At 48.8% G+C, this 24,154-nt stretch overlaps 1 protein-coding gene across 1 annotated transcript in view; it reads left to right on the forward strand.

The window, feature by feature from the left end:
- The window catches only part of b4galnt4a (beta-1,4-N-acetyl-galactosaminyl transferase 4a), a gene marked incomplete at its 5' end in the record, with an annotated part of 135,192 nt that overhangs the window by 32,885 nt on the left and 78,153 nt on the right, over positions 1 to 24,154 (forward strand). The window contains one exon of the mRNA XM_079742802.1: positions 7,374 to 7,486. Within this exon, the coding sequence (XP_079598928.1) occupies positions 7,374 to 7,486 (113 nt within the window). The remainder of the gene's footprint in view (positions 1 to 7,373; positions 7,487 to 24,154) is intronic.

Consider the following 24,154-nt stretch of genomic DNA (forward strand, 5'->3'; position numbering starts at 1 on the left):
GGGAGGAGCGAGTGAGTGAACCAGATATTGCCCTGTGTCGTCTTCACGGCCCCCCGATGACCACATCAGGGCTCACTTCTTTCTCCCCCCCCGTCGTCCCCTCACCCTGCCTTTCATCCTCATATCGACTGATGGCTTCCCCTCGCTCTCCGTCTCTCTGTCCATCTGTCCATCTCCTTCCCACTCTGATGTGTTCTGGAAAACTGCAGCCTGTTGTCTGCCGCTGCCTCATCCATTTTTAATCTCGCCTCCCTTCGTGTGTTTGTGTGTGTGTGTGTGTGTGTGTGTGTGTGGTGCTTTAGTTTGTGTGTGTGTGTGTGTCTGTGTGTGTGGTGCTTTAGTTTGTGTGTGTGTGTGTGTCTGTGTGTGTGGTGCTTTAGTTTGTGTGTGTGTGTGTGTGTGTGTGTGTGTGTGGTGCTTGAGTGCGTGTGTGGGCTTGTGCAGCCTGTGTGCAAGCATGTGAATGCGCGTGCTTGTGTGTGTGTGTGTGTGTGTGTGTGTTTGTGTGTGTGTGTGTTTGTGTGCAAGGGCATGTGTTTTGTGCTTGTGTGTGTGTGTTTGTGTGCAAGGGCATGTGTTTGTGTGCTTGTGTGTGTGTGTGTGTGTGTGTGTGTGTGTGTGTGTGTGTGGGTGTGTGTGCGCGTTCCTACTGATTTCCGATAGTGCTGTTGTTCGCTGGGACAAAAGTCCTGGTGGACTTCAAAGTGACGAGGATGGTGTATGTGTGAACGTGTGTTTGTGTGTGTGTCTAGTGTGTGTGTGTGTGTGTGTGTGTGTGTGAGTGAGTGTGTGCGTTGTGACTGAGGAAAACTCTGGGGGGGTGTGAATAATTCAAACGCCTGCCCACCCAGTGCGCCCCCCTCCCCCCGACCCTACCCCCTCTCATTTTGTACCAAATCCCCTTTATTCTCATCCTGCCTCTTTGTGCTTTGTTGCTGTCCCCCTCTGCCCTTGACTTCACCTCCATCCCTGCTACCCCACCGTCCGGTCGAGCACAAACAACTCCCTGTATGCGAGGTCGTTTGCGCGTGTCTTTCATAAGGTCGGGTCAGCCAAGCTCTGATTAGTTTCTTGGCCAGATGAGCTGGGATTGAAGCCTCACCTCTCCCCGTAGGCAGTGTTCCTAGACGGCGCATTTTCAATGTTTCTGCCTAAATGATATCCTGCAGTTTTTTATTTTTGCATTTTCTTTCATGATAGAACGGAAGGTATGGGGGTGTAGAGGGGAGGACATGCGGCAAAGGACCATGGTTGGAATCGAACCTGGGTCGCTGCGATCAGCACTGAGCCTTACTCTACCCGTAGGGCCACCAGGGCGCCCAAAAAGAGTGTTTTTAGTCGCTTGAAGGCCCTGTAACCTTCAAGCGACGTGTGCCTTAGGTCGGCCCTCGTGTCACTGCTCGCGACTGCTGAGGCTCGCCTGCTGGCCGGTGTGTGGAGCGTTCTGCCGTCTCACAACACAGGAACGCTCCATGACCGCGGGAGCTGCTGTCAACCTTGTTCAAAAACACAATTAAAAGAAAACTCAGGCACTCAGCAGCCCACGCACATATGCACACACACTTGCACGCACACTCATACCCACGCACGTGCACGCACGCGCATACACACATGCAAGCACGCAAATACAGACATGACAAACATACATCTGCGCACATGCACGCACGCACATCCACACGTTGGCCTGCAGACAGAATAGTAATAAATAAGCAGTATGAAGAGGCAGCAGAGTCAGGTAAACATATGACTCAATCCTTCACGCCCTAAAGCCCGGAGTAGCTTGAGCGTTTGTTCAGTGGCCGCTGTTCCGTCTAAGACCAGAACTACCATGACGACCAAACATTCACGTCCAAAGAAAACCCAACAAACTCGCTGTCTGGCTTTTCTTCCAACGCCTTGTCTTTGTTTTATTGCTTGTCTCCAACTCTACCTTCAAACGTTTTTCTTTTCAAGTTTTTCTACATTCTATCGATTTTCTTTTATCGATCGGCACTCTCTCAGTGTGATCTCCCTCCCTCCCCCCCTCTGAGGGGAGTTGGTTCAGTCCGTCTCTCCCATCTCTCTCTCCCCAGTGGGTCACCAGGACTGGGCTTCCTGACAGGAGTCCCATTAACCCAGCGGTGCCTGTCTGTGCCCCCCCACCCCCACCCCTGTCACAGCCAGCCTGGGGGGAGGAGGTGCAGAGTCAGGTCTGGAGGAAACCAGTCGGTCAGACCTGTTGGCCTGGGGGTCCACCAGGTCTGGGGGGCCGGGGCCCCAGAGTCAAGGCTGGGGGGATCCAGTCAATCTGAGCTGGTGGCCTGGGGGTCCACCAACCTGGGGGCCCAGGGCCCCAGAGTCAGGGCTGGGAGACCAGTCAGTCAGACCTGGTGGCTTGGGGTCCGGAGATTTAAGGCCCAGACCCACAGAGTCAGGACTGGGAGAGACCAGTCAGTCAGACCTGGTGGCCGGGGAGGTGCGCCAGCTCGATGGTCTGGTAGTGCGGTGGTCTGGTAGTCTGGTGGTACGTTGTCTAGAGACTCACCCAATCACACGGTCCATTTTTGTCTTCTTTTTTTGTGTTAGGGGGACTTTTATTTTGAAGCTTGTTTATTTCGAAGTTTGGTTGTCTAGGAGAAAACACGCAGAACAGCATGGCTGTTTACATATGTTGACACACGCTTCACCGGAATTTAGTGACAGTAAGACAGCAGTGAGCTGTGCGATAATGTTTAGACGTGGCGGGGGCGTCTCATACATTTTTCCGTTTCCCATAAGTGTCCGGCGGTCTGTGTGTGTGCGTGTGCATGTGTGGGTGTGTGTGTGTGTGTGTGTGTGTGTGTGTGTGTGTGTGTGTTTGTGTGTGTTGCTGTACGTGGCCGCAGGCGAGGAAGACGAGCACTGAGGGAACGCAGGAGTGCATGGGCTCCAGAGGCCAGAGCAAAATGCTTCACAAACATCCGCTTCCACCAAAGCGCCGGCAACACAGATGTGGATTTAAGTTCCGTCGGTAGCCGTCATCATCAGGGTCGCAGTGGTGTGTATATACAGCCGCCGATGAGTGACTCAGGACAAGTTTACACATGCACCGCTGTATATACAGGCGCTTTGGTGTTACTCTTAAAGGGGAACAACTTGTTTGGCTTAATTCACCTTAATATAACAGGTTAAGAGTCATTGTGATGGTTCTATTACACTTTTTGGTTCGATTGGTCGTTGTTTTGACTCCCCCTAGCGCATCTTGGCGGAGAAAGGGAACATGCAAGTTTCTGCCGGCGACCCGCCGCCCACTCTCGCGGGAGTCTCGTGTCTCGCGAAGTAACCAATTGCTTTACGGCACTACAGACCCACAAACACGGAACCGACTTGATATTAACACAAGTAACGAAGGGATTGTTACATTCATCATGGATCAGCCGACTAAAAAGAGACAGAGAAACCCAATTTCGGAGAAACAGAAGAAGAGAAAAGGGAGACTGACCGACAGAGAGGCCAGACACGACTAGTAAACGTTGGGCGAGCTTTTCAGAAATAGCGTGAACTGAAAGAAAAAGAAGACTGCAAATCGGACGCCGACTTGGCCATGTTGCTTTTGAAATTGTTAGTACCCTTGGATGAACTTTTTCCTTGTGGCTTTCTTGATGTTGATAGTGTCTGTAAACATGTGTTTGCTCAACCGTTTTGTTGTGAGCCCTGTATTTTTCGAGCTTGCTTGCGTGCAACCATGGAAACACCTTTGTTTCCATGGTTGTTTTGCTGTTTTTTTTTGTCTGTCTCTTAATAATTTACACACATATTTTACACCAATATTATCACCACACACCTCCCCCCCTACTCCCTGACCTCCCCTAACTCATTTAATGCACTTATTGAATGTTGTTGTCGTACGTCCTGGCACTTAATGTACGCACTTATTGTGTGTTGTACATCCTTGTACTTAAAAGTAGTGCTTAGCCTTGTATAGCATCTTATTTTGGCTATCTCTTGTATATGGGGAATGGGTTAACCTATCAATTGTTAGTGCTTGGCCCTTGGTTCTACGATCTTCCTTACTGTACCGACAGCGATATATTTTTTTACCTTCTTATGACAAATGTTATTATTGTAACTCGCTTTGGATAAAAGCGTCTTCTAAATGCCCTAAATCTAAATGTAAATGTAACACATGATGTTCACATGATATTTTAATTTCCTCCTATCGTTGACTTGTTCATACATGCATCCACTGAGAACATTTCCAAAAGGCTGAAATAGCAAGGTTTACCCTCAAACTGTATCCCACACAGTAAAGCGGGTTCTTGGGAACTCTGACCATGCAGAATTCAGCGTAAAAAATGTGTGCGTTTTTAACCTTCTAAAAGTGGATTTCAGTCCAAAATATTGTAGATTATAGTCCCAAAGGAAAGCGTTTGCCAGAGTGAAGAACTATTCACAGTTGGGAAGCGACTGCCAAACATTTGTCAGTGTTTGCCTGTTCTGTATCTGTGGACAGTTTGCCCTCTCCCATCCAGATGGCGCCTCCATATTTGATTTATTCATTTACTCTCCTATGAGTCCTATCCATTTCTTAAATCAAATCTCTGTCGTCGAAGGTTGTCCTGACAACGCTCTGTTTGCTTGCTCTATGGATATTAATACGTCTAACCCGTGATTTGACAAAAACGAAAATAGAGAATAAAAATGCAGCACACATTCTCAGAGAAGGACTTGCATAGATTTTGTGGTTGGATGTTATTGTCTTTACTCGTGTTGCATTTCAGGAGGGTATAGTGTGCGTTACAACCAGATAACCTTCCAGTTTAACTGCTCCCGTTGGACAAAGAGATCTCTACTGAAACGATCAAAGTTAGAAAGTGACGAGTTAGGACGCTATTTTTAACACGACAATGGCAGGAAGGTGGGGAACAGGTCATGCTGCCAAGCTTCATGAGGACGAGAGAGGGGGGAGGGGAGGGAGAGGAGAGGGGAGGGGGGGAGGGAGGAGAGGGGAGAGAAGGGGGGGAGGAGAGAAGAGGGGACGGGAGGAGGGGAGAGAAGGGAGGCGATGAGGGGAGAATATCAGATCAGAGGTGGATAAGAGAAAAGGGGATAGGAGAGGAGAAATGGAGCAGAGGGGAGAAGATGGGAGGAGAGGATATGAAGGAGAGGAAGAGAGAGGGATAGAGGGGAGAAGAGATGAGAGGGCAGGTTCAGCCTGACTTTGGACGTATGCTCTTTGAAGCAGAGGGTACTATGAAGCACTCCTCTCTGTGGCCTACCTTTGGGCTCCGTGTTCCTCCTCCTCATGGAGATCATCACCACACTCAGAAAGAAAAATACATCTGATGTGAAACGCCGAAAAATCCCAAGAAACGTAACTATTTGTATTTACAGTATATGTGTACATATGTGGTTCACAATCTTAGGGATCTCGTTTGTGTCGTGAGAAAAGTTGTTTGCAAGAAGCTAGATCTGGCCAAAAATAATCAAGTTAACCTCCACCTTCCCTGAGGTCATGTGTTTGATTGGATTTTTTATTATTATTTATTTGTAGGACTTTTGTATTGTGAAGGATTTATTTAGGATGTAGGCTGTGGTTCAGTGTCTTGCGGTGATGACAATCAGCCAAAACGAGACACGCAGGGCCACAGGAACAAAGCCAAGCTGAAAGGGGGCCAATGTCAAGGGTGGTGAATTTATTTTAGTTCAGAACACACAACATGTATTTCCTCAGCATTTTCGCCGGCGTTCCAGAATGAGCTCCATAACCAGAGAGGAGAGGCGGGTTAGGGATTCACAAGCAAGTGGAAAAATAAATCCATGACACAGTTTAACTTGGTCTGAGATTGTCAAGTGCTTCCACAAAGAAAACTGTCTTTATTGTTTAGCTCTTACTAAAACTCTTCCATCCATCATATTTATCAATCTATCTATCTGTCTGTCTGTCTGTCTGTCTGTCTGTCTCTCTGTCTGTCTGTCTGTCTGTCTATCTATTTAGCTATCTTGTCTATTTATATATATCTTTCCATCTATCTACCTGTTTAGCTATCTATATATATATCTATATATATATATAGATATATATCTGTGTTTCTATCTGTCTGTCTGTCTGTCTGTCTGCTCTTACTCTGCTGCAATTGATGAACACGAGTCCTGAATCTAAGCCAACCTCGTGTCCTTCTTAAGGCCAGTGCCTCGTGCTGTCCTGCATGTGTGTTTTTCAATTCTTTTTCAATTCAGATCCATATGAGAGTGTAGCTCCAATGACCCCACTCCCAACTTCCTATCATTCGATAAAGATACACACACACACACACACACACACACACACACACACACACACACACACACACACACACACACACACACACACACACACACACACACACACACACACACACACACACACACACACAGAGTCAATCAGAGGCGCCATCATTTATTGAGGTCTAGTGTTCCGGTTATTTTTTTTCAATCCACAGCAGCCGAATAAAATTCAGCCCGGCGCGGAACACGTAAAAGCATATTGAGCCAATGGGAGTAAACAGGATGTGGACGCCTGTTATCGTTTATTGTTCGGAGAGGTAGATTGAAACTCTGATGCCAATCCATGCAGCCCTGCAGCTCAGAATAAACAGCAGCTCATATAATAGTGAATATCCCGTTACTACTCGTTATTGAGTTGGGTCTTGACGTGATCATCTGTGAATGTGTGTGTGTGTGTGTGTGTGTGTGTGTGTGTGTGTGTGTGTGTGTGTGTGTGTGTGTGTGTGTGTGTGTGGAAGAAAGATAGGATGCATTGCTGGCGGCACAGTGAGATAGGAAATGAGACCATATGTTGTGTTGGACTGACTCTTGCACACACACACACACACACACACAGGTTGTGTTCCCAACAGCAAAGCCAACAGTTACAATCACGCTGCAAACTCACATAATCCATCTGGGGCCCGATCCCCTACAGGAGCCCTTGTGTTTAATTCTTGTTTTATTTCCTTCCATATTTCCACCGTCTACACCTCTCCTAAGTGCCCCCCCCCCGTGTGTTACCCATCTGCCCCGTCTCTCCCGGGTTCCACAGTCCACCCCGTGGGTTTATCACGGGAACCGGCCGAGGCTGGAACGCGGTTTTCGCCGTCAGACGCACACTGATGAAGACGAACCTGACGCCGCCGCCGTTAACGATGATGTAGACGCTGGTGTCGGCGCGCGAGGGCGGACCAGACGATTAATTGCGGTCGTCCTCCTCCTCATCATCGCCATCGTCCTCGTCGCAACAACTTTATTAAAAGTGATGAGGATGGGCGGGACTCAGATCGCCCGGAGATTGATGGGGAGAAATGAAGGATGGCATTTATAACTCCCACTATCAGACACTGACTGACACTGTCCCCTTCTCCCCTTCCCCCCCCCAGACGGAGAGAGACAGAGCGAGGGGACGGACGCCAGCCGCAAGAGGGACAGCCGGTCCTCGGCGGGACGCCACAGGAGCGAGGACAGCAGCGACAGCCGGGAGGACGACGGCAACGTGAGTCTCAGCCTGGTCGTCGCCTGGTTCCTGTCTGTCTGTGTGCCTGTGTGTCTGCTTGTCTGTCTGCGTGTCTGTAAATGGTAATTGGTAAATGGACTGCATATATATTGTGCTTTTATCAAAAGCGTCTTGTCTGCCTGTCTGTCTGTCGTTCTTTCTTTCTTCAATGTGATTTTCAGTATTTACCTATTCGGTGTGTCAAGATGTGTCAAGGTTCAAGATAATTTGTCCCAAAGGAAATTTTTCTTTCTCTCTCTCTCTCTCTCTCTCTCTCGCTCTGTCGCTCTCTCGCTCTCTCTTATCTTCTATCTTCTCCCTCTGATCAATTCCATCACAGAATGAAATGTCTGGTAAAAGTATCACCCACACTTGTGTCATCGCCCTGTTCTCTTTCAATCTTTCTCTCTCTCACACACACACACACACACACACACACACACACACACACACACACACACACACACACACACACACACACACACACACACACACACACACACACACACAAACACCAGTGTGGTCAGTACAGTAATCCCACTGTGTCGGATAAGGCTGAACTAAAAGAAGAAAATACTTTGATTGCACTATTTCCGCATCATTGTGGCAAAACGAGGCAGCCGAATTGAATCTTAATTCTGTGTTGTTTAAATGTAGTAGGATGCGCTTCCCAGTGTGTATCGACTTGACAAAACACATTAGGCTTTAACACAGCGCGGGACAATTAGTTTGGATCACATTTGACACCATTTCCCACTTTATGGGGAATTGGAACCACAGCTGGGAGGCTAAGTGAATGGAGACAAGTCAATGTTGATCATTAGCATGATTAGGAAAGATTAAAAACACCATTGAGTCAGGGGCTTAGCACAATGTTCAGTTAGCACACACATCTCTAAGGATGACATCTGCTTGTATTTACATTTAAATAAAAAGCATATCTACTCCTCAGTTTATCGTACCATTCAATCTCAATGCATAAATTTTACTTAAAAACAATTGACCTCATTTGTGTTATGGCAAAACACAGAGCTCTACCAGTAGTGCCTCAGTTTCAAACCTTCACACACCGACGGCAGTGTCAGCCACAGCCACACAAGGCCACAGCAAGATCCTCTGGGGCAGTTAGGGTTAGGCACATTCCTCAGGTATACCTCGACACAGCTAGGAGGAGCTGGGAATTGAAACGGCAACCTTCCAGTTGCCAGACAACCGGCTCTACCCGATAAGCCACTTTAGCAGCAAATGCTACCATGAGCGTTGCCAGCCTGAAAGCATAACTGTACCCTAGCCATACACAAGGGTGCCAGTTGCTCCGGAGGTAAAGTGGGCTGACTTGTAACAGGAAGGTTTCTAGCTCGATCCCTGGCTCCTCCTAGCAGAGTGTCGAGGTGTCCCTGAGCAAGACTCCTAAACCTTATCCATCTAGCGATGAGCTGGCTGTCGCCTTCAATGTGTGAATGAACCGTAAGTCACTTTGGATAAAAGCGTCTGCTATATGTAAATGTAAGATACACAACCGTGTGTTGCCTTGAGTGGAAATACCATATAGCTTTGCTGCTTTCAAATCAGAACATCCTGATGAAACCGATTATGGACATTTGCAATGGGCATGCAGAAGATTGAAACAAAAAAAGAGTTTGAAATCAGGAATAGCTTTATGAGAATGTGCTTACTTTTCACTATGTACCAACAACCACAAGTAGTAATTGTTTTTGAAATGGATGGCGACCTCCATTAGAATTATATTTTGTAACATATTGAGCAGATTCCTGCAACCTTTCCATACCCAACTACTTGCTCTCATCTCCTCTCTTTAAGTAGTTGCTCCACTTCTATTCACACCAGCTTCTTGAGTATCGTTAACATCGTGAGTTTACCTTTTTGTATGGTTGGAGAAAAAAAGGAATGTAAGAGCAACTACAAACATAAACATAAACGCATAATGTAAACCGTGGCTACCGTACACCGTGGCTTCGGGTAGCATTAGCTACCCGAAGCCCTGGTGTATAAGGTGAACACAGAGCAGACCGGGAGGGGAATATACACACAGTCATATATCTGGTTTATAAAAAAAAACAACAGAAGGAGCTTTTACTGTGGAAATGGCTTCAAGAGTGAGGGATTTAAGGAAATGTGCAAGCAGCGATAAAGCCAGCCACTAAACGCATTCTGCTGCTGCTGCTATGCCGACAGAACGGAGTGCTGAATCCTGCAGCTGTAGCCGCTTTGCATCTAAAGTCGCTTAAAAGAGTCACGAGCCCTGTTCTGACTCCTAATAGCGTCACGCTCATGTCCCCAACCTCCAGCCCCCCCACACCCCCATAATGACTTGTGATGGATTAAGTTTTGCGTCGGGCGAGGATGATCACTCGGAGAAGCGGTGTGCATAGCGTCGTACGGTAAACAAATCCTAAATCAGGACAATTAAAACGCGGCGCTAAACGGGGCTCGTGGGAGAAGGGTCTATTCAGATTTACGTTCAGCGCTTTGTGAGATATAAGGCTCCGTTCAACGTTAAGTAAAACTGGTTCGTCTGAGAAACAAATTGTGTGTTTTTTTTGGGGGGGGGGGGATGTGTGTCTGTGAGTGAGTGCGTGTGTGCTATATATGTGTGCTTGTGTAAGTATGCCCGGTGGGCTTTTGGTGCTCAGCTCCATAAAGCATCTACCTCCATCTATTATTCAGAAAGCCTCTAACTATCTTTTTGTTTCATCAATACTTTTGACCCGACAACGATGTGCGTGTGCGTGCAGATATGAGGATCCATATGTGGTTTACTGGGTCTTCAAACTTCCCTCCCCAGTTTCCTGAGGGACTTTTAAAGGACCACTTACAAGATGGCTGATTCAGAGATGAAATGAATGAAACGTCAAACGCTTGCTCAACAGTCATTTCAACATTATAGGTACCCTGTAAAGCAGGGGTCTCAAACTCAACTTACCTGGGGGCCGCCGGAGGTAGAGGCTGGGCCGCATCAATTATTCCACAGAAAAAAGGAGCACAACTGACCCAATCTAAGATAATGATCGGGCTATCACTAAATCACGTTGGCTATGTAATCGCTGACAACAGGGGACATTTCATAGTGGTTGGTGGTAACCGGGACATTTTAGCGTCCTTTGGCTTTTGTCGGGACTCAGCACACGCAACTCAAAATTGGGACTGTCTGGTCACCCTATCACAAGTGATAAAAAAGCGTGGCAAGCCACTTAGCGAAAATGTAAGTTTGGCAACAACGCGCGGACCGCACTTACACTAAACTTTGATGTCAAGTAGGGGGCCACAAAATATCATCCCGCGGGCCTCAATTGGCCCCCGGGCCGCGAGTTTGAGACCACTGCTGTAAAGACAATGACATAGGCAACTACAGACAGACAGAGATACAGTCGCATATAGACAGACAGACAGACATAGAGAGAGAAAGACAGACAGACGAAGGGAGGCAGAAGGATAGACAGAAAGAGAGACAGACAAGAGGGAGTGAGTGACGGAGAGATTATAAGACAGGGAGAAAGAGAGAGAGACAGATAGTCATAAACATAGTGTCAGAGAAGAGAGAGCCACAGAAAGACAGAGAGAGACAGAGAGACGGAGAGAGAGACACAGAAACAGACAGAGAGACAGAGAGGCAGAAAGAGAAAGAGAAGCCACTGCAGTAATAATATTAATCTAGTGTGCAGCTGCCGAGCACTAAACAGAGAGCAAAGCTTCTTACATCTTTAACTTGTTCGGCTGGAACTACTCCACGCGGTTTAGCACTTAGCTAATAGCTCACTAAAGCAGCATTGAATATAAGCGATAGCCACAAAACCGTCCCGACATAAAGAGCCCATGGGCATAAGCACACAAAAGAGCAATAGACTTCCATCATAAAACACCACAGAAACCTCACACAGACTCACACATGCATGTTCCAGCACACACACACAATCACCCACACAAACACAATCTCTCACACACACACACACACACACACACACACACACACACACACACACACACTGCTAGGATGATTGCACAGAGTCTATTAGGCTGAGATGAGCGCTGTGTGCGTCTTCATACCCCAGCAGCATATGCAATAAAAGCATTGAAGAAAGTAATTTAAGCAATCCTAGTATTATGATTTACCAAGCAGCACATGAGAGGGAGGAGAGGGATTACTCAGACATGTATGGAGACGACTGCTGTAATTACATTAGAATTTACATTCCTTTAACCACGTGACAAACTGTGCCGGGTGTAATTATGCTGTTCATATACATATGGGCGATGCTCCAGTTAAAAGGGGAAGCTGTGTTCTATGAAAACGTCCCCCTTGGCCCGCAAAGATTCATGTCTGATCTCCAGAGAGTTTGAATGAAGTGAGGGAAGTGGGAGGCTGATGTGAGATGCTACAACTACTTTGTCTCTGAGGGATCCAAACCAGCAACCTCTGGACGGTTTGGATTAGCTCATGGACATGACATGTGTGTGTTGGATGTTGTGTGTCTGGGTGTGTGTGTTGGATGACACTGTGTCTGGGTGTGTGTGTCTTGGAAGTTGCTGTGTCTGTGTGTGTGTGTGTGTTGGGTGTCCTCTTGGTGTGTGTCTGTCTGTCTGTCTTTCTGCATGTGTGCGTGTGTGTGTGTGTGTTTGTGTGTGTGTGTGTGTGTGTGTGTGTGTGTGTGTGTGTGTGTGTGTGTGTGTGTGTGAATATGGATAAGTCATGGATACTGATCTCAGCGCTCTAGGTTCCATGTGACAGGCAGATTGTTCCCATGGGGGGGGAGGTGGGAGAGAGAGAGAGAGAGAGAGAGAGAGAGAGAGAGAGAGAGAGAGAGAGAGAGAGAGAGAGAGAGAGAGAGAGAGAGAGAGAAGCAAGTGGTTTGCTCAATTGCAAAGAACAGATAATAAAATATAAATAGATATGGGGATTTATTTATGTATAGATATATTTATGGTTTAGTGTTTTATACATGGTATATTTTCTGTGTAGAGTTCATTGTATATTCCTTTTTGTATTGCATATATAAGCTATAATGGAGATATTAAAATGGATGGAGGGATTCAGAGGCTGATAGATTGCTTTAACGCGCCTACATCAGGACAATGATAGACCATTTTTCTCATCACACACACACACACACACACACACACACACACACACACACACACACACCCACACACAGTCTCTCACAAACACACACCCACAAACCCCACACACAATGATAGACCATTTTACAAATCATGCAGACACCCAAATACACACACATCCACAGTCTCAAACACACAGAAACACACACCCACACACAATGACAGACAATCTCTCTCTCACACACAGACACACACAGACACACACACACACACACACACACACACACAAACACATCCATGCATATACTCCCACACAAACACACACACAAATACACACCCATGAACAGCCACACCCAATGATTTTAGTTATCACAGACACACACACCCACCAACAGTCTCAACCACACGCACACACACACACACACACACACACACACACACACACACACACACACACACACACACACACACACACACACACACACACACACAGACACACACAGACACACACACACACACACACACACACATACACACACAAACACACACAGCTGAAACGACCAGAAATGCATTCCAGTGTTCAGGTCCAGACGATTGGAAATGTAGAGCAGACAACCGAAAGGTCAGGCAGCAGAGAGGGAATAAAAAGAAGACGCCCACACACACACCCCACCCCTCCTTCTCGCCAGCCTCCATCCATCAATCACGCCGGCCATTTTACTGGGCCTCATAAAGCCTGCGAGGCGGGGTGTGGTTGATAACCCACAGGGGCCCCGGGGCCCGTAAACATGACAGTGTGAGCCGCGTGGAGCGGCCTTGTGGACAGATGCTTTATGGGGGACGGGAGGGCAGGGTCTCTCCTCCCCAGGCCGACGGGAGAGAGGCTGTACCGGGCTGGGGGGGTGACGGAGGTCACCCCCCCAGCCCGGCACAGCCTCTCTCCCGTCGGCAGCCTGGGGGGTGACCTCCGCGGGGGCCTCACTAGGTAACAATCACTAGGTTAACCCATTCCCCGTACCCAACAAAGATAGCTGGGATAAGATGCTACACAATGCTAAGTACTATTGTAAGTATATTGTAAGTGCCAGGACCTACAATATACAATAAGTGCGTACATTAAGTGCCAGGGCGTACGACAAAAGAGTCTTGAGACTTTCGACTCAAGACACCTGCACTCAAACCGCACCAAACCTTTTCTAATTGAGCCTTTCTTTTAAGTTGTTCTTGTGCTTTTGCTGAGCCAGCTCCGAAGACAATCGTCCAAAGTCAGTCCGTCCGTCAGAGACAAAAGAGCGATCGGAATCTGAACGTCACCGAATCTGATCACGGTAACGTATCCCGAAGAAACAAAAGGCAGTGGAAACATGAACCGGCCGAAGTGATTGGTTGAATGACGCGCCGCGTCAGAGAGAAAGTAACACATCGTACTCCTGCCTGTGAGGCCTTTGTTCCGTTCGGCCCGTCAAAACAGGGTGCTGACGCGTCCGGCTGGAACTGGATACCCCATGAGGCATTTGGTAGAGCGGCGCGAGCTCCGATTCCCAAGACATCTGAGCCGAACCCTGCTCTTTTACTACCTCACAGCCACGTGCTGTCAGCCTCACGCTCCAGCAGGCCCCGTTTGACTCATTACTTTCTTAACCTTCGTCTGTAATTAAGGGCCCCACCACCCCAACCACCACCACCACCACCTCCACCACCACCTTCACAACCCCGTCCACCACCACCACCACCTCCACCACCACCTTCACCACCCCGTCCACCACCACCACCACCACCACCTCCGCCTCCACTCTAATGAAAGGCATTTGATGAGAAGTGCCTGCTACTGTTTCTCCTCAGGATAGCGGCGTCGCAGGGATGTAACAGCGGTGCGTTGTCACTTTCACGTCGTGTTGTTGTGTCACTTGTCACGGGGTGAACAGCGCATGATTCCCGTTCGTGAGCAAAATGATGACTCAAACTGTGGTTCAGAGGGCTGAGGCTGGAGGCGGAGGCTGAGGCCAACAGTTGGCTGATGGTGTCAGTGACTTCTCCTACTGCTCTGTCATACCAGGACATTTTGGGGCCTCTGAATTATTTATCGTCACTGCTTTCATTCTGTAGCTGCGTCTTCCCCCCCTCAACCCCTCCCCCTGTCCGCCCCCTTCCCCCCACCCAGACTTCATGTTGGACAGCTGCCGGAAAAATGTGACACACCCCAAAACACACACACACACACACACACAGCAGGCTAACACACACACACACACACACACACACACACACATGCGCGCGCGCGAACACACTCACGCATGCGAGCACACGTCCATACACACAAACTGGCTTCCATACACACTTCCATGCACAAACACTTTCCAATCACACACACAAATGCATAGATGCGTGCATGTACACACACACACGTATGCATGCACAGTGACACACACACATGCACACAGAAACGCACAAATGCATAGATGCAGCAATGTACGCACGCACGCACGCACACACACACACACACACACACACACACACACACACACACACACACACACACACACAGCCCCCGAGACCCGTTTGAGACCCGGTGGCTTCCTGCCCAAAGTGTCGGGGTGACCTTGAGCGCGCCGCTACAACTCCCCCGCCGCCCGTCGCTGGCCGCCCCTCCCCGTCTGCCGCTGTTGACCCGGGGGGGTGCCGGGCGCGTTATTGACAGGTCTCCCGCTCTCACTCACGTGCCACATTCCCCCCCCGGCGGCCGTGTCAGCGGCGGGCTGGGTGCCGCGGGGTGGTGAGCGCCGCTCGGTGGCCGAGCTGGTCTGGGGCCGGCCCATTGGTGGGCGCTGCGTGTGCCCCGCCGCCTCGCCGCGTCACCCTGTGTCCTGGACGTGTCACAGAGTGCGTGCAGAGCTCAGCGGGAAGCTGAAGACTTCAGTCCCGGGAAGGTATGCGACAGTGTGACGCAGCTTGATTTAAGGTTTATCCTCAAAGTGTATCCAGGGGTTTATTGGGTGAATGGTGAATGAACTGCATTTATACAGCGCTTTTCTAACCAGTGGCCACTCAAAATGCTTTAAAATGATTGCGATTCATTCACCCCCCCCCCCCCCCCCCCCCCCCCCCCCCCCCCGTCTGTCCTAATTTCTCCCCGGTGTGGTTAATCACATTTGAGATCAAGTCAATTCCACCAGGGGTCTGTGTTGTGTGACCTCTTAATGACCAGCAGGCGCTCATCGACGGGGTCAGTACACCCTGTTTCCCCGGACCTCCCCCCCCCCCCCCACCTCTGTCTGAAAGGGCTGGCTCTGCAAGACGGGGGGGTCAGACCGGTGAGACCCTCAGATCGTTGGTGCTATCCTTCCCCCCCCCCCCCACTCCCCTCTGGGCCCCAGATTCACCACGGAGCAGGCCAGGTGAGCTGGAGATAAGGCGGCAGTAGATTGAATTTATTTTCTCAGTGTATTTCCCTTGCCTTTGTGAAATGTGTCTGGCTGTAGTAAACAGCGTTTCTTTATCTCCCTCCCTGATGCAGACGCCCCGGCCTCACTACAGCACGCCTGCAGAATGTTAATGCGGCTGTTATATTGCTGCAGTGGGGAGACGGAATTGGGCTCTTCTCCAGCACATAAAAATTCATATACATTAAATATGATATACATTAAAGCTATTGGCCCTGGCTGCCTGCGAGTTGAGACATCACAGCATCGGGGGCGCCCCGGTGGAGCACCGGGTAGAGCGCGTACCGTACGGCCACACTGAACGCGTTACGCGCGTTAGAGCCGTTGAAAATCAGCCTTTTTGCATAGGGAACCATTGGTTTAGGTGCGTAGATGCGTTACACGCGCTAAAGCAGCGCGTTAGGTGCGTTAGACGCGTTTTACGCACCTAAATAACGCGCCCAACGCACCAACGCGCCCAACGCACCAACGCGCAGAGTTCAAAAAATTGAACTTTTGACGCGCCAACGCGTGACGCTTAGCCGCGATAGCCAATCAGCGTTGAGCTTAACCCGATGTCACTGGCAGAGAGACGGAGGACGCACAGAAGCAGAAAGAACATGGACGACCAAGTTATCGTTTCAGTGTGTGCTGAAACGATGAGTTGGTGGTGAAACCCACACAGCTGTGAGCGCCTACGGTGGATGTCATGCACTAGAGCAGGGGTCAGCAACCTATTGAACTTGCAGTGCCAGTTTTACATTTTCTCGTTAATGAGTGTGCCTTAAGCAACAATATATTAAAAATTAAGCTGAATTATGACACAGCGACCAAAAACATTTCCAGAAGAACTGGAATTGTATTATTTTCATATAGTCCACAATCATGCATCAACATTTTAAATGGTTTTTTGGTTGGTATATTTGCAACATGGGCTTACAAATTATAATTACATATGTCCCATTTTAAAACACCATTTTCAGAAACTCATTCAAAAACATATTTACACTGTGAGAAATGTAATGAATATATGAGAATGTTGGAACCATCCACATCAATATCTTTAAGACATGTACAGCTTTGCAAAACCATGTGAAGGCGATGCATAAAGGCCACTTGCAACAATATTTTAAATATTTTCTTCTCTATTACTCACAACATAGGTTTAAAAACTATTAATTGATCCCATTTCAGAACACTGGTTTCTGTAACTAATTTAAACATGTTTGCACTGGGAGGAAATGCCCAAAACAGAATGTGCAAAAAAAATCGGTATTAATGATTATGCTGCCGCATTGTGCTGGGATTTTTTAAAATAATAATAATAAAAGAAAAAATAATAAATATATATACATATATATATATTTTTTTTTTTAAGTGTGCCAATGATTATGCTGCCCCGTGCCAGTGGTGGCACGCGTGCCTAGGGTTGCCGACCCCTGCACTAGAGTTTAGATTCTCTGCCCGAGCCCGAGCCGACCCGCGGGCCGGGTCGGGCCGATATTTCCCACCACTCTCCTCGGGCCGGGCCTTTGATCGAGCGTTTGTTTGTTTGTTTTTTAAATCATTGCTTTATTGGCCTAATCTGAGGAGAAATCTATGCCATAAACAGAAATATTATAGGCCTTTATTACACGGGTCTTCTCAATGCCGTGGAACGCTCCGTTCACTTGCATGGGTAGTAGTCCGGTAACTTGTCAACCCCAGCGTTTTCGTTTGCTAAGAGACGTCAACGTCTTTGGCAGACTATTTCTCTGGTAATCAACACTACGAATGCTGGTAACGAATAAATTGTAAAAAGACATACCATGTAAAGTTATTTTTTCGTTTTGGCAAGTAGCCGTGTAATAAGCGGGATAATGTATACAACGTCGCCGGTCATTATCGAAAATAAGCCCCTTCAGGGCGAGGCAAGATACCTCCGCTGGGCGGGCTTATCTTGCTGCATAGGCTCGTTGAACCATTTTTGTGACACACAATGATCAAGCGTCAGGTTAGGCGCGTTACTCGCGTTACGCGCTCAGTAGGCTCAGTCCTGACTGCAGCGACCCGGGTTCGATTCCTGCCCCCGTGGTCCTTTGCTGCATGTCGTCCCCTCTATCTCCCATACCTTCATGTCTATCTCACGCTATAATAAACCATCAAAATGCTAAAATAAATCTTTAGAAACAAACATCCTAGCATCCTCGGCAGTTGAACCCGGGGAGAGTAGAAGGGGTTGGGTAGCAGAACCAGCTGTGAAATATGAACACGTTTAAACGCTAGCGAACCACTACATCGGTAGCCGGGGCCACCTGCTGTGACCTGGTTCCCCCCTAGAGGGGCAGCTGTCTGCGGAGGGAGTGAGCCGTCAACACGACGCCAGGCTGGGCATCACAGCCAACATGCTGCCCTGTGGGCATTTTAGAGGATGAAATTGAAAATGTTTATTCAGGCATTTCTCCAAAGGGACGAGGTTGTTTTTACCTCTCAGTAACTCTCTACTGCACTTTAATGTGGTGTATTATGGTTAATGTTTATTATGCCGCATGAATTAGTAAGTAGTTCTTTGTTTACTTGGACAGCATGCTGCTTTTTGTGACAGCGAGTCAAACGTGTGTGTGGGATTTGTTGCCCCGACAATATACCTGGAGTAATGTGGACGGCACAGTTGGGCTGGGAAACAATGATGTACTAATCCATGTAAGTTAATCTACAGCCACTGTTGTGGAGATATTAATTATAACTATAATATATACTTATATACAAATTATATAAACCTTGTTTATATACTGTAATTACTTGTCAATTGATAAGGAATCTGTATACATTCTCCATGGACCTAAAGATGTCTCCCTTCCTCTCTCTAACTGGAAGGTGTTAAGATAGTTTGCGTTTGCATTTCAACTGTAGCCACGGAGTCTGATACTGAGGCTTATCGACTGACTTCTTTGTTGTGTAGATTCTTCTAACCGTCTTGCAGCCTTGCTTTCAGATGTGCACACGTGTCCACTTCACCCATAGTGTATTGCAGTTTAACTTGGTCTCTCCTGCCACGGCTGACTACAGCCCCGGCCAATCCTAATCTCTCCAAGATTGTCATCCCCCCTCACCTTTGTTGTTACTGCCCACAATGTGAAAGTTTCCATCTAAGAATGTACACCCTTTGTCTCATGGAATGTATCCTTGGTAACTTTGCTGCCTGTATCTTTCAACGATCATGCTCCAAAATCAAATAACGTATTTTTCTTTCCGAACTGTCCTAAGAAGAAGTCGTTCTTCATAAGCCACCGTACGCAGTGTGTGCGTCCACCCCTTGCAACCCCCCAAAATTGCCCATCTAAAATCCCTGATGGCGAACTCGATGGTCATCTCAGCCCTTACATTATCCTTTTTACCTCGATTGTTCCCGACCTGAATAGAAAGCACTCCTGGCACTCCCTGAGCGCAGGGAGAGCAGTACACGAAGGGGAGAGCAGCACAAGAAGGGGAGAGCAGCACACGAAGGGGAGAGCAGCCCTGATGGCCACACAGCACAGCGGTCTCAGCGGAGCCCTGGGCTAGAGGCGATGGACGGATGAATAATGGATGGATGAGTGGATGCTCCTATGGATGGATGGGCCGAGAGATGGGCAGATGGTTGGATGGATGCACGGGCGTGCCGTTGCGCATGGATGGAACGAGTTAAGAGATATAGCATTGCGTAACGAGTGAAGACGCTGTCACATCTCGCTAGTTTGTCGCCATGCGGTTCACCCGAGGGAGAAGGCCTCCCTGGCCCTCGCCCTCCATCCCTGCTCTCCAGACGTAGCGAGCACCATGCCTCTGCTCACCCAGCTCCGCTCACCCCGTCTTCCCCGTCTGTCGATGGAATGCTCCTTAGTGCCCGGGAACTCGTCCCCTCTCCCATCAGGACTCTACGGTGATGAGAAAGAGTGTGTGTGTGTGTGTGTGTGTGTGTGTGACAGTGTGTGTGTGTGTGACTGTGTGTGTGCGTGTTGGTGTGACTGTGGGTGTGTGTGTTTTTCCTTCTGGGTGTGTGTTTGGGTGTGTGTGGGTGTGAGTTTTTACATAATGAGTTGTTTTAAACTGTACATTCTTGAAATCGTTGCAAACGTTGCTCTCCCATTGCGTTAATGATCCTGAGGGTGATGCGTTGGATGGTTCTGCAGAGTTTCACAGTCGCGAGGCTGCTGAGGAACCAACAGCCCGGTCCCTCGTGTGGCTCCGTCAAGGTTACAAACACAAGCGCCATCCAACTCCTGCAATGCCACTCACAAGTGAATGCAGCTGAAGATCCATTCGGGATACACACAATGTCCTTCTATCGCTGCCCTTCCCTGAGAGGGTGTGACCGGTGTATAATAACCAGCAGTATATAATCCTTTCGCACTGGCGGAGGGAGAGGGCCCACTCCTCATTGATCTGTGCTGCTGAAGACTGTGTCGCCGCCAAGGCCGGTTCCTGCTGAGCCCTGTGATTAATCTTTCTCACTGGGAACATGGACCTTCCTCCCGGCCCATGGGTCCCCTGGATGCCTGGCCCACGCTGCGATGCCGATCTGCCCGTAGCGGGTAGGGGGAGATCGGATCCGACTCAGTGTAGTGCCAGACTCTAGGAACCTCGCTCCGGCCCCCCGAAGCCCTTTCCCTTTTAAAAATAGCAGCCGGCCCGAGCATGAGAAGCAGCCTGTCTGAAGGAATTATTAAGATGGGATGAATTGTGCCTTCTGCACAAAGGGGTGACTCGGAGCCGATGGAAGGGGCCTGTTGCGGCTGGCTTGTTGTTGTTCCTTCCAGGGGTCGATTGGACAAAAGACACTGAGTGGTCGGTGAGAGAGCCGAAGCCTCCATATGCTCGGAGGACAGGCTCCATCATTTATACCGTGGGTGGTTTCCTTTGAACAGCCACGCTGTCCAAAAAGCCTTCCTCCTCCCCGATCCAAAACAAACACTGTTTTCCTTTTCCCCCTCCCCTGCCGCCTCGTGTTCAGTCACGAATCACCTCCTCCTCCCTGTTTTATCTTCATCATAACTCCACCACCAAGATGAAGGCATTACCGTAGTTCCGATTAGTCTGACTTCCAATCATCGTAGCCCCATTAGGAGCTTGACCTCTGCGGGCCGGGGAGCGCGCCGAGGTGACGGGCGGGATGAATGTGGTGCCCGGACTCATTAACTCCATAATCAAATTGAATGGAATCACACACTCCTGCCACCGCGCACGAGTCGCCGCGGATTGTTTGGCGGAGCGGAGGAGACGAGACGGAGGCCGGTGATTATCTCTGATCCATCTCATCCGGGCGTAATGACGTCCGCTGTACCCCAAGGATTAATCCTTCTACAACAGCGTTCGGACGGAACGGGGCGGCATGTGGCTCAGGAGGTAGCAGGTTGGCTGCTAACCGGAAGGTGGATGGTTCGATCCCCGGCTCTTCCTAGCTGTGTGTCGAGGTGTACCTGAGCAAGGCACCCTAATCCTGACTGCTCCTGACGAGCTGGCTGTCGCATTGCATGGCCATCAGTGTGTGAATGTGTGCATGAATGGGTGAATGTGAGGCAACACTGTAAAGCACTCTGAGTGGCCACAGGTTAAGCGCTGCATAAATGCTGGGAGCGCGGAGGAAGCGTTTGGGTTTGCACCTGGTTCGAGTCCCGTGTTGTCCGATCCTGATCCTCTCCCTCGGGAGCATTGTGTCGTCGTAGAGTGAGGGGCCAGACTCCTCTCACTTGAGACGCTCGTCGTTTTCTTCCCCATCGTCGCGAGGATCGATCCCGCGGGCTTGAGGAATCGACGACTCTTTACGACGGCGAGAGCCCGGGGAAAACCAATTCCTGTCGGCGTCTTTCAATTTGAACCAGAGGTGACAAGAACAACATGGAGCCGCGTCAGAACGCGAATCGATTGGAGTGTTTATATGTGTTGGGGAAAATGTGGAGGAACATTGCTATTACTAGTTACTCATTTTTAGCAGACACTATGAAATATGTACTGGTAAAATGTATTGCAAGTGAACCACAATTATCATTACTTATCCTGTATGTCCATGTCTGTAAACACAGGGTTTTTTTATAAGAATGAATGCGGCACGTTGTGAATCACTGCCTGACAATTGTTCAGGCTGCAATCGGTGTGTGGGAATACCGCTGGCTCCCTCACAGCCTGCCTCACAAACACAATCAATCTTAGTGGTCTAAGGTAGGCAGGATTTATAATGCACCTGAATCATAGCCTATTCATTCACGTCACAATTGCCTCTTTCCTCTTAGAGTCAAAAGTGAAGGAAAGGAAGAAGGAAAGAAAGAATGAGATCTGACCTCATTCCTCTAATTACCATGTTCTCCATTGTGCTCAACCAACAGAATGGAACACAAAGGCTATATAAATATCTTAACGTATTCACGGTGCTACCAAAGCCATTACAGCACACTACGCCCCCAATTACTGAGACTCCCTGGCCCTCCGTGCCATTGGTTGTTAACTAACTCGTTAAGGAGTTATTTTCCAGAGCACCTTTGTTGCAGCGTCCACAGAGCTGCAGCTAATTGCTCAGTCCCGCTTGCAGGGGTGTCACTCTCGGCCGTACCCCCAGCGCATCAGGGGTGGGCTGGGATAACAGGCAACACACCGGGGACTGGGATTGAGCTGCCACCGGTCGCGAGGCCGGACTGACGAGTCCAGAGACAGGCGGACAGAGTGATGAATGGCTGAGATCAGGGGAGGGAGCGAAGGCGAGATAGGTAGGATGGTCGTGGGTGGTCCAGGAGGGTGTAGATCCAGGAATAGTTGCAGGGAGAAAAAGGTGAGACAAGATGGGCAGGCAGTGTACTCGGTATGGATGTGTGAGACGGAGATAGTGGCAGGCGATGATGAAGATGCATCACTCGTCCCCCGCCTCGATCCATCTCTACTAAGACCTGTCAAGACAGGGAATGCCATCGAGAGAGAGAGAAAGGGCTTTGTTGTATACAGGGAATGGCTTAACCTAACATTGTTAGTGCTTGGCACTTGGTTCTATGAACATCCTAACTGTACCGACAGCGATATATCATTTCTCTTTCTTCTGACAGATGTAAGTTGCTTTGGATAAAAGCGTCTGCTAAACTTCCTAAATGTGAATGTAAAATGTAAATTAAGTAGGAACATCATTCATCGATCTTCTGTGTAGCGAGTGAAAGGAGGCTGAGTCACTTTGCATGACATTACATTGACCTTATCTATTGCAGATTGTTAGAGCACTTAACCAGCCCCTCACACTGAGCAGAACCTCATCAACCCTTAAACGACCACACCGTCTTACACTGTGCCAACCAATCGTTGTGCGTACTTAATCGTGTTTGTCCGAGAGCTCTCCCTCATTCCATTGAAACCGACTAGAGACAAAGGAAACATGCAGACACGTTAATGCGACAGACCACAGCCAAACCTATGCGATTGTTTCCTGGTGATTGTCATCCCCAATACATTTCCTAGACTCAATTCCCTCGCCTGACCTGCTGGGGAACATTATCTAGTCAAGTTGTCCTCGTAAGCCCCACCAGGGAAAGCGTTTAGGGCTTTATAATGTCGGACGGTAAGAAACATCGCCGAGCTGTCAAAACACGGTGTCTGTACCTGGGAGGGACATCGGCTGCTGCAGAACGAAACACAGAGCGGAGGTTTGGCTATTTTTAACGGAGAACAACGCCGGGGACCCTGTAAGCAACGTGTTTGAAAACGCAATGACAGTAGAGTCGTAGCTGTCCCCTCCGTGGTACCTCAACACCACTGACCCTAAAACACTCCTGCTGGGGGAGGGGCGTTGATGTATGCATGTGTACGTATGTGTGTGTGCGCCTGTGAGTGTGCGTGGGTAGGTGTTATTCTTGAGATGTTCCTGTTGTTTAAGGTCAAAGAAGTTTACACAAGCACCCAGATGCAGGTTTTACGCACGTGGACCCATGCACACGCACGCGGACACGCACGCACACATACACCAACCCACACACATGTACATGCACACACGCACACACACACAGTCGCGTCTGTCCCTTCAGTGGTACCTCACCGCCACTGACCCAAAAACGCTCCTGATGGAGGAGGCTTGATGTATGCACAGGCACAGCCTCTTCCCGCTGGACTGACGTTTCAGGCATCAAGCCATTAGAGGAGGAACTCGCAGTGGGAGGGGGCTGGATGGTGTCGTGGTCCAGTG

The sequence above is a fragment of the Pollachius pollachius genome (assembly GCF_949987615.1).
Source record: "Pollachius pollachius genome assembly, chromosome: 9".
Classification (NCBI taxonomy): Eukaryota; Metazoa; Chordata; class Actinopteri; order Gadiformes; family Gadidae; genus Pollachius; species Pollachius pollachius.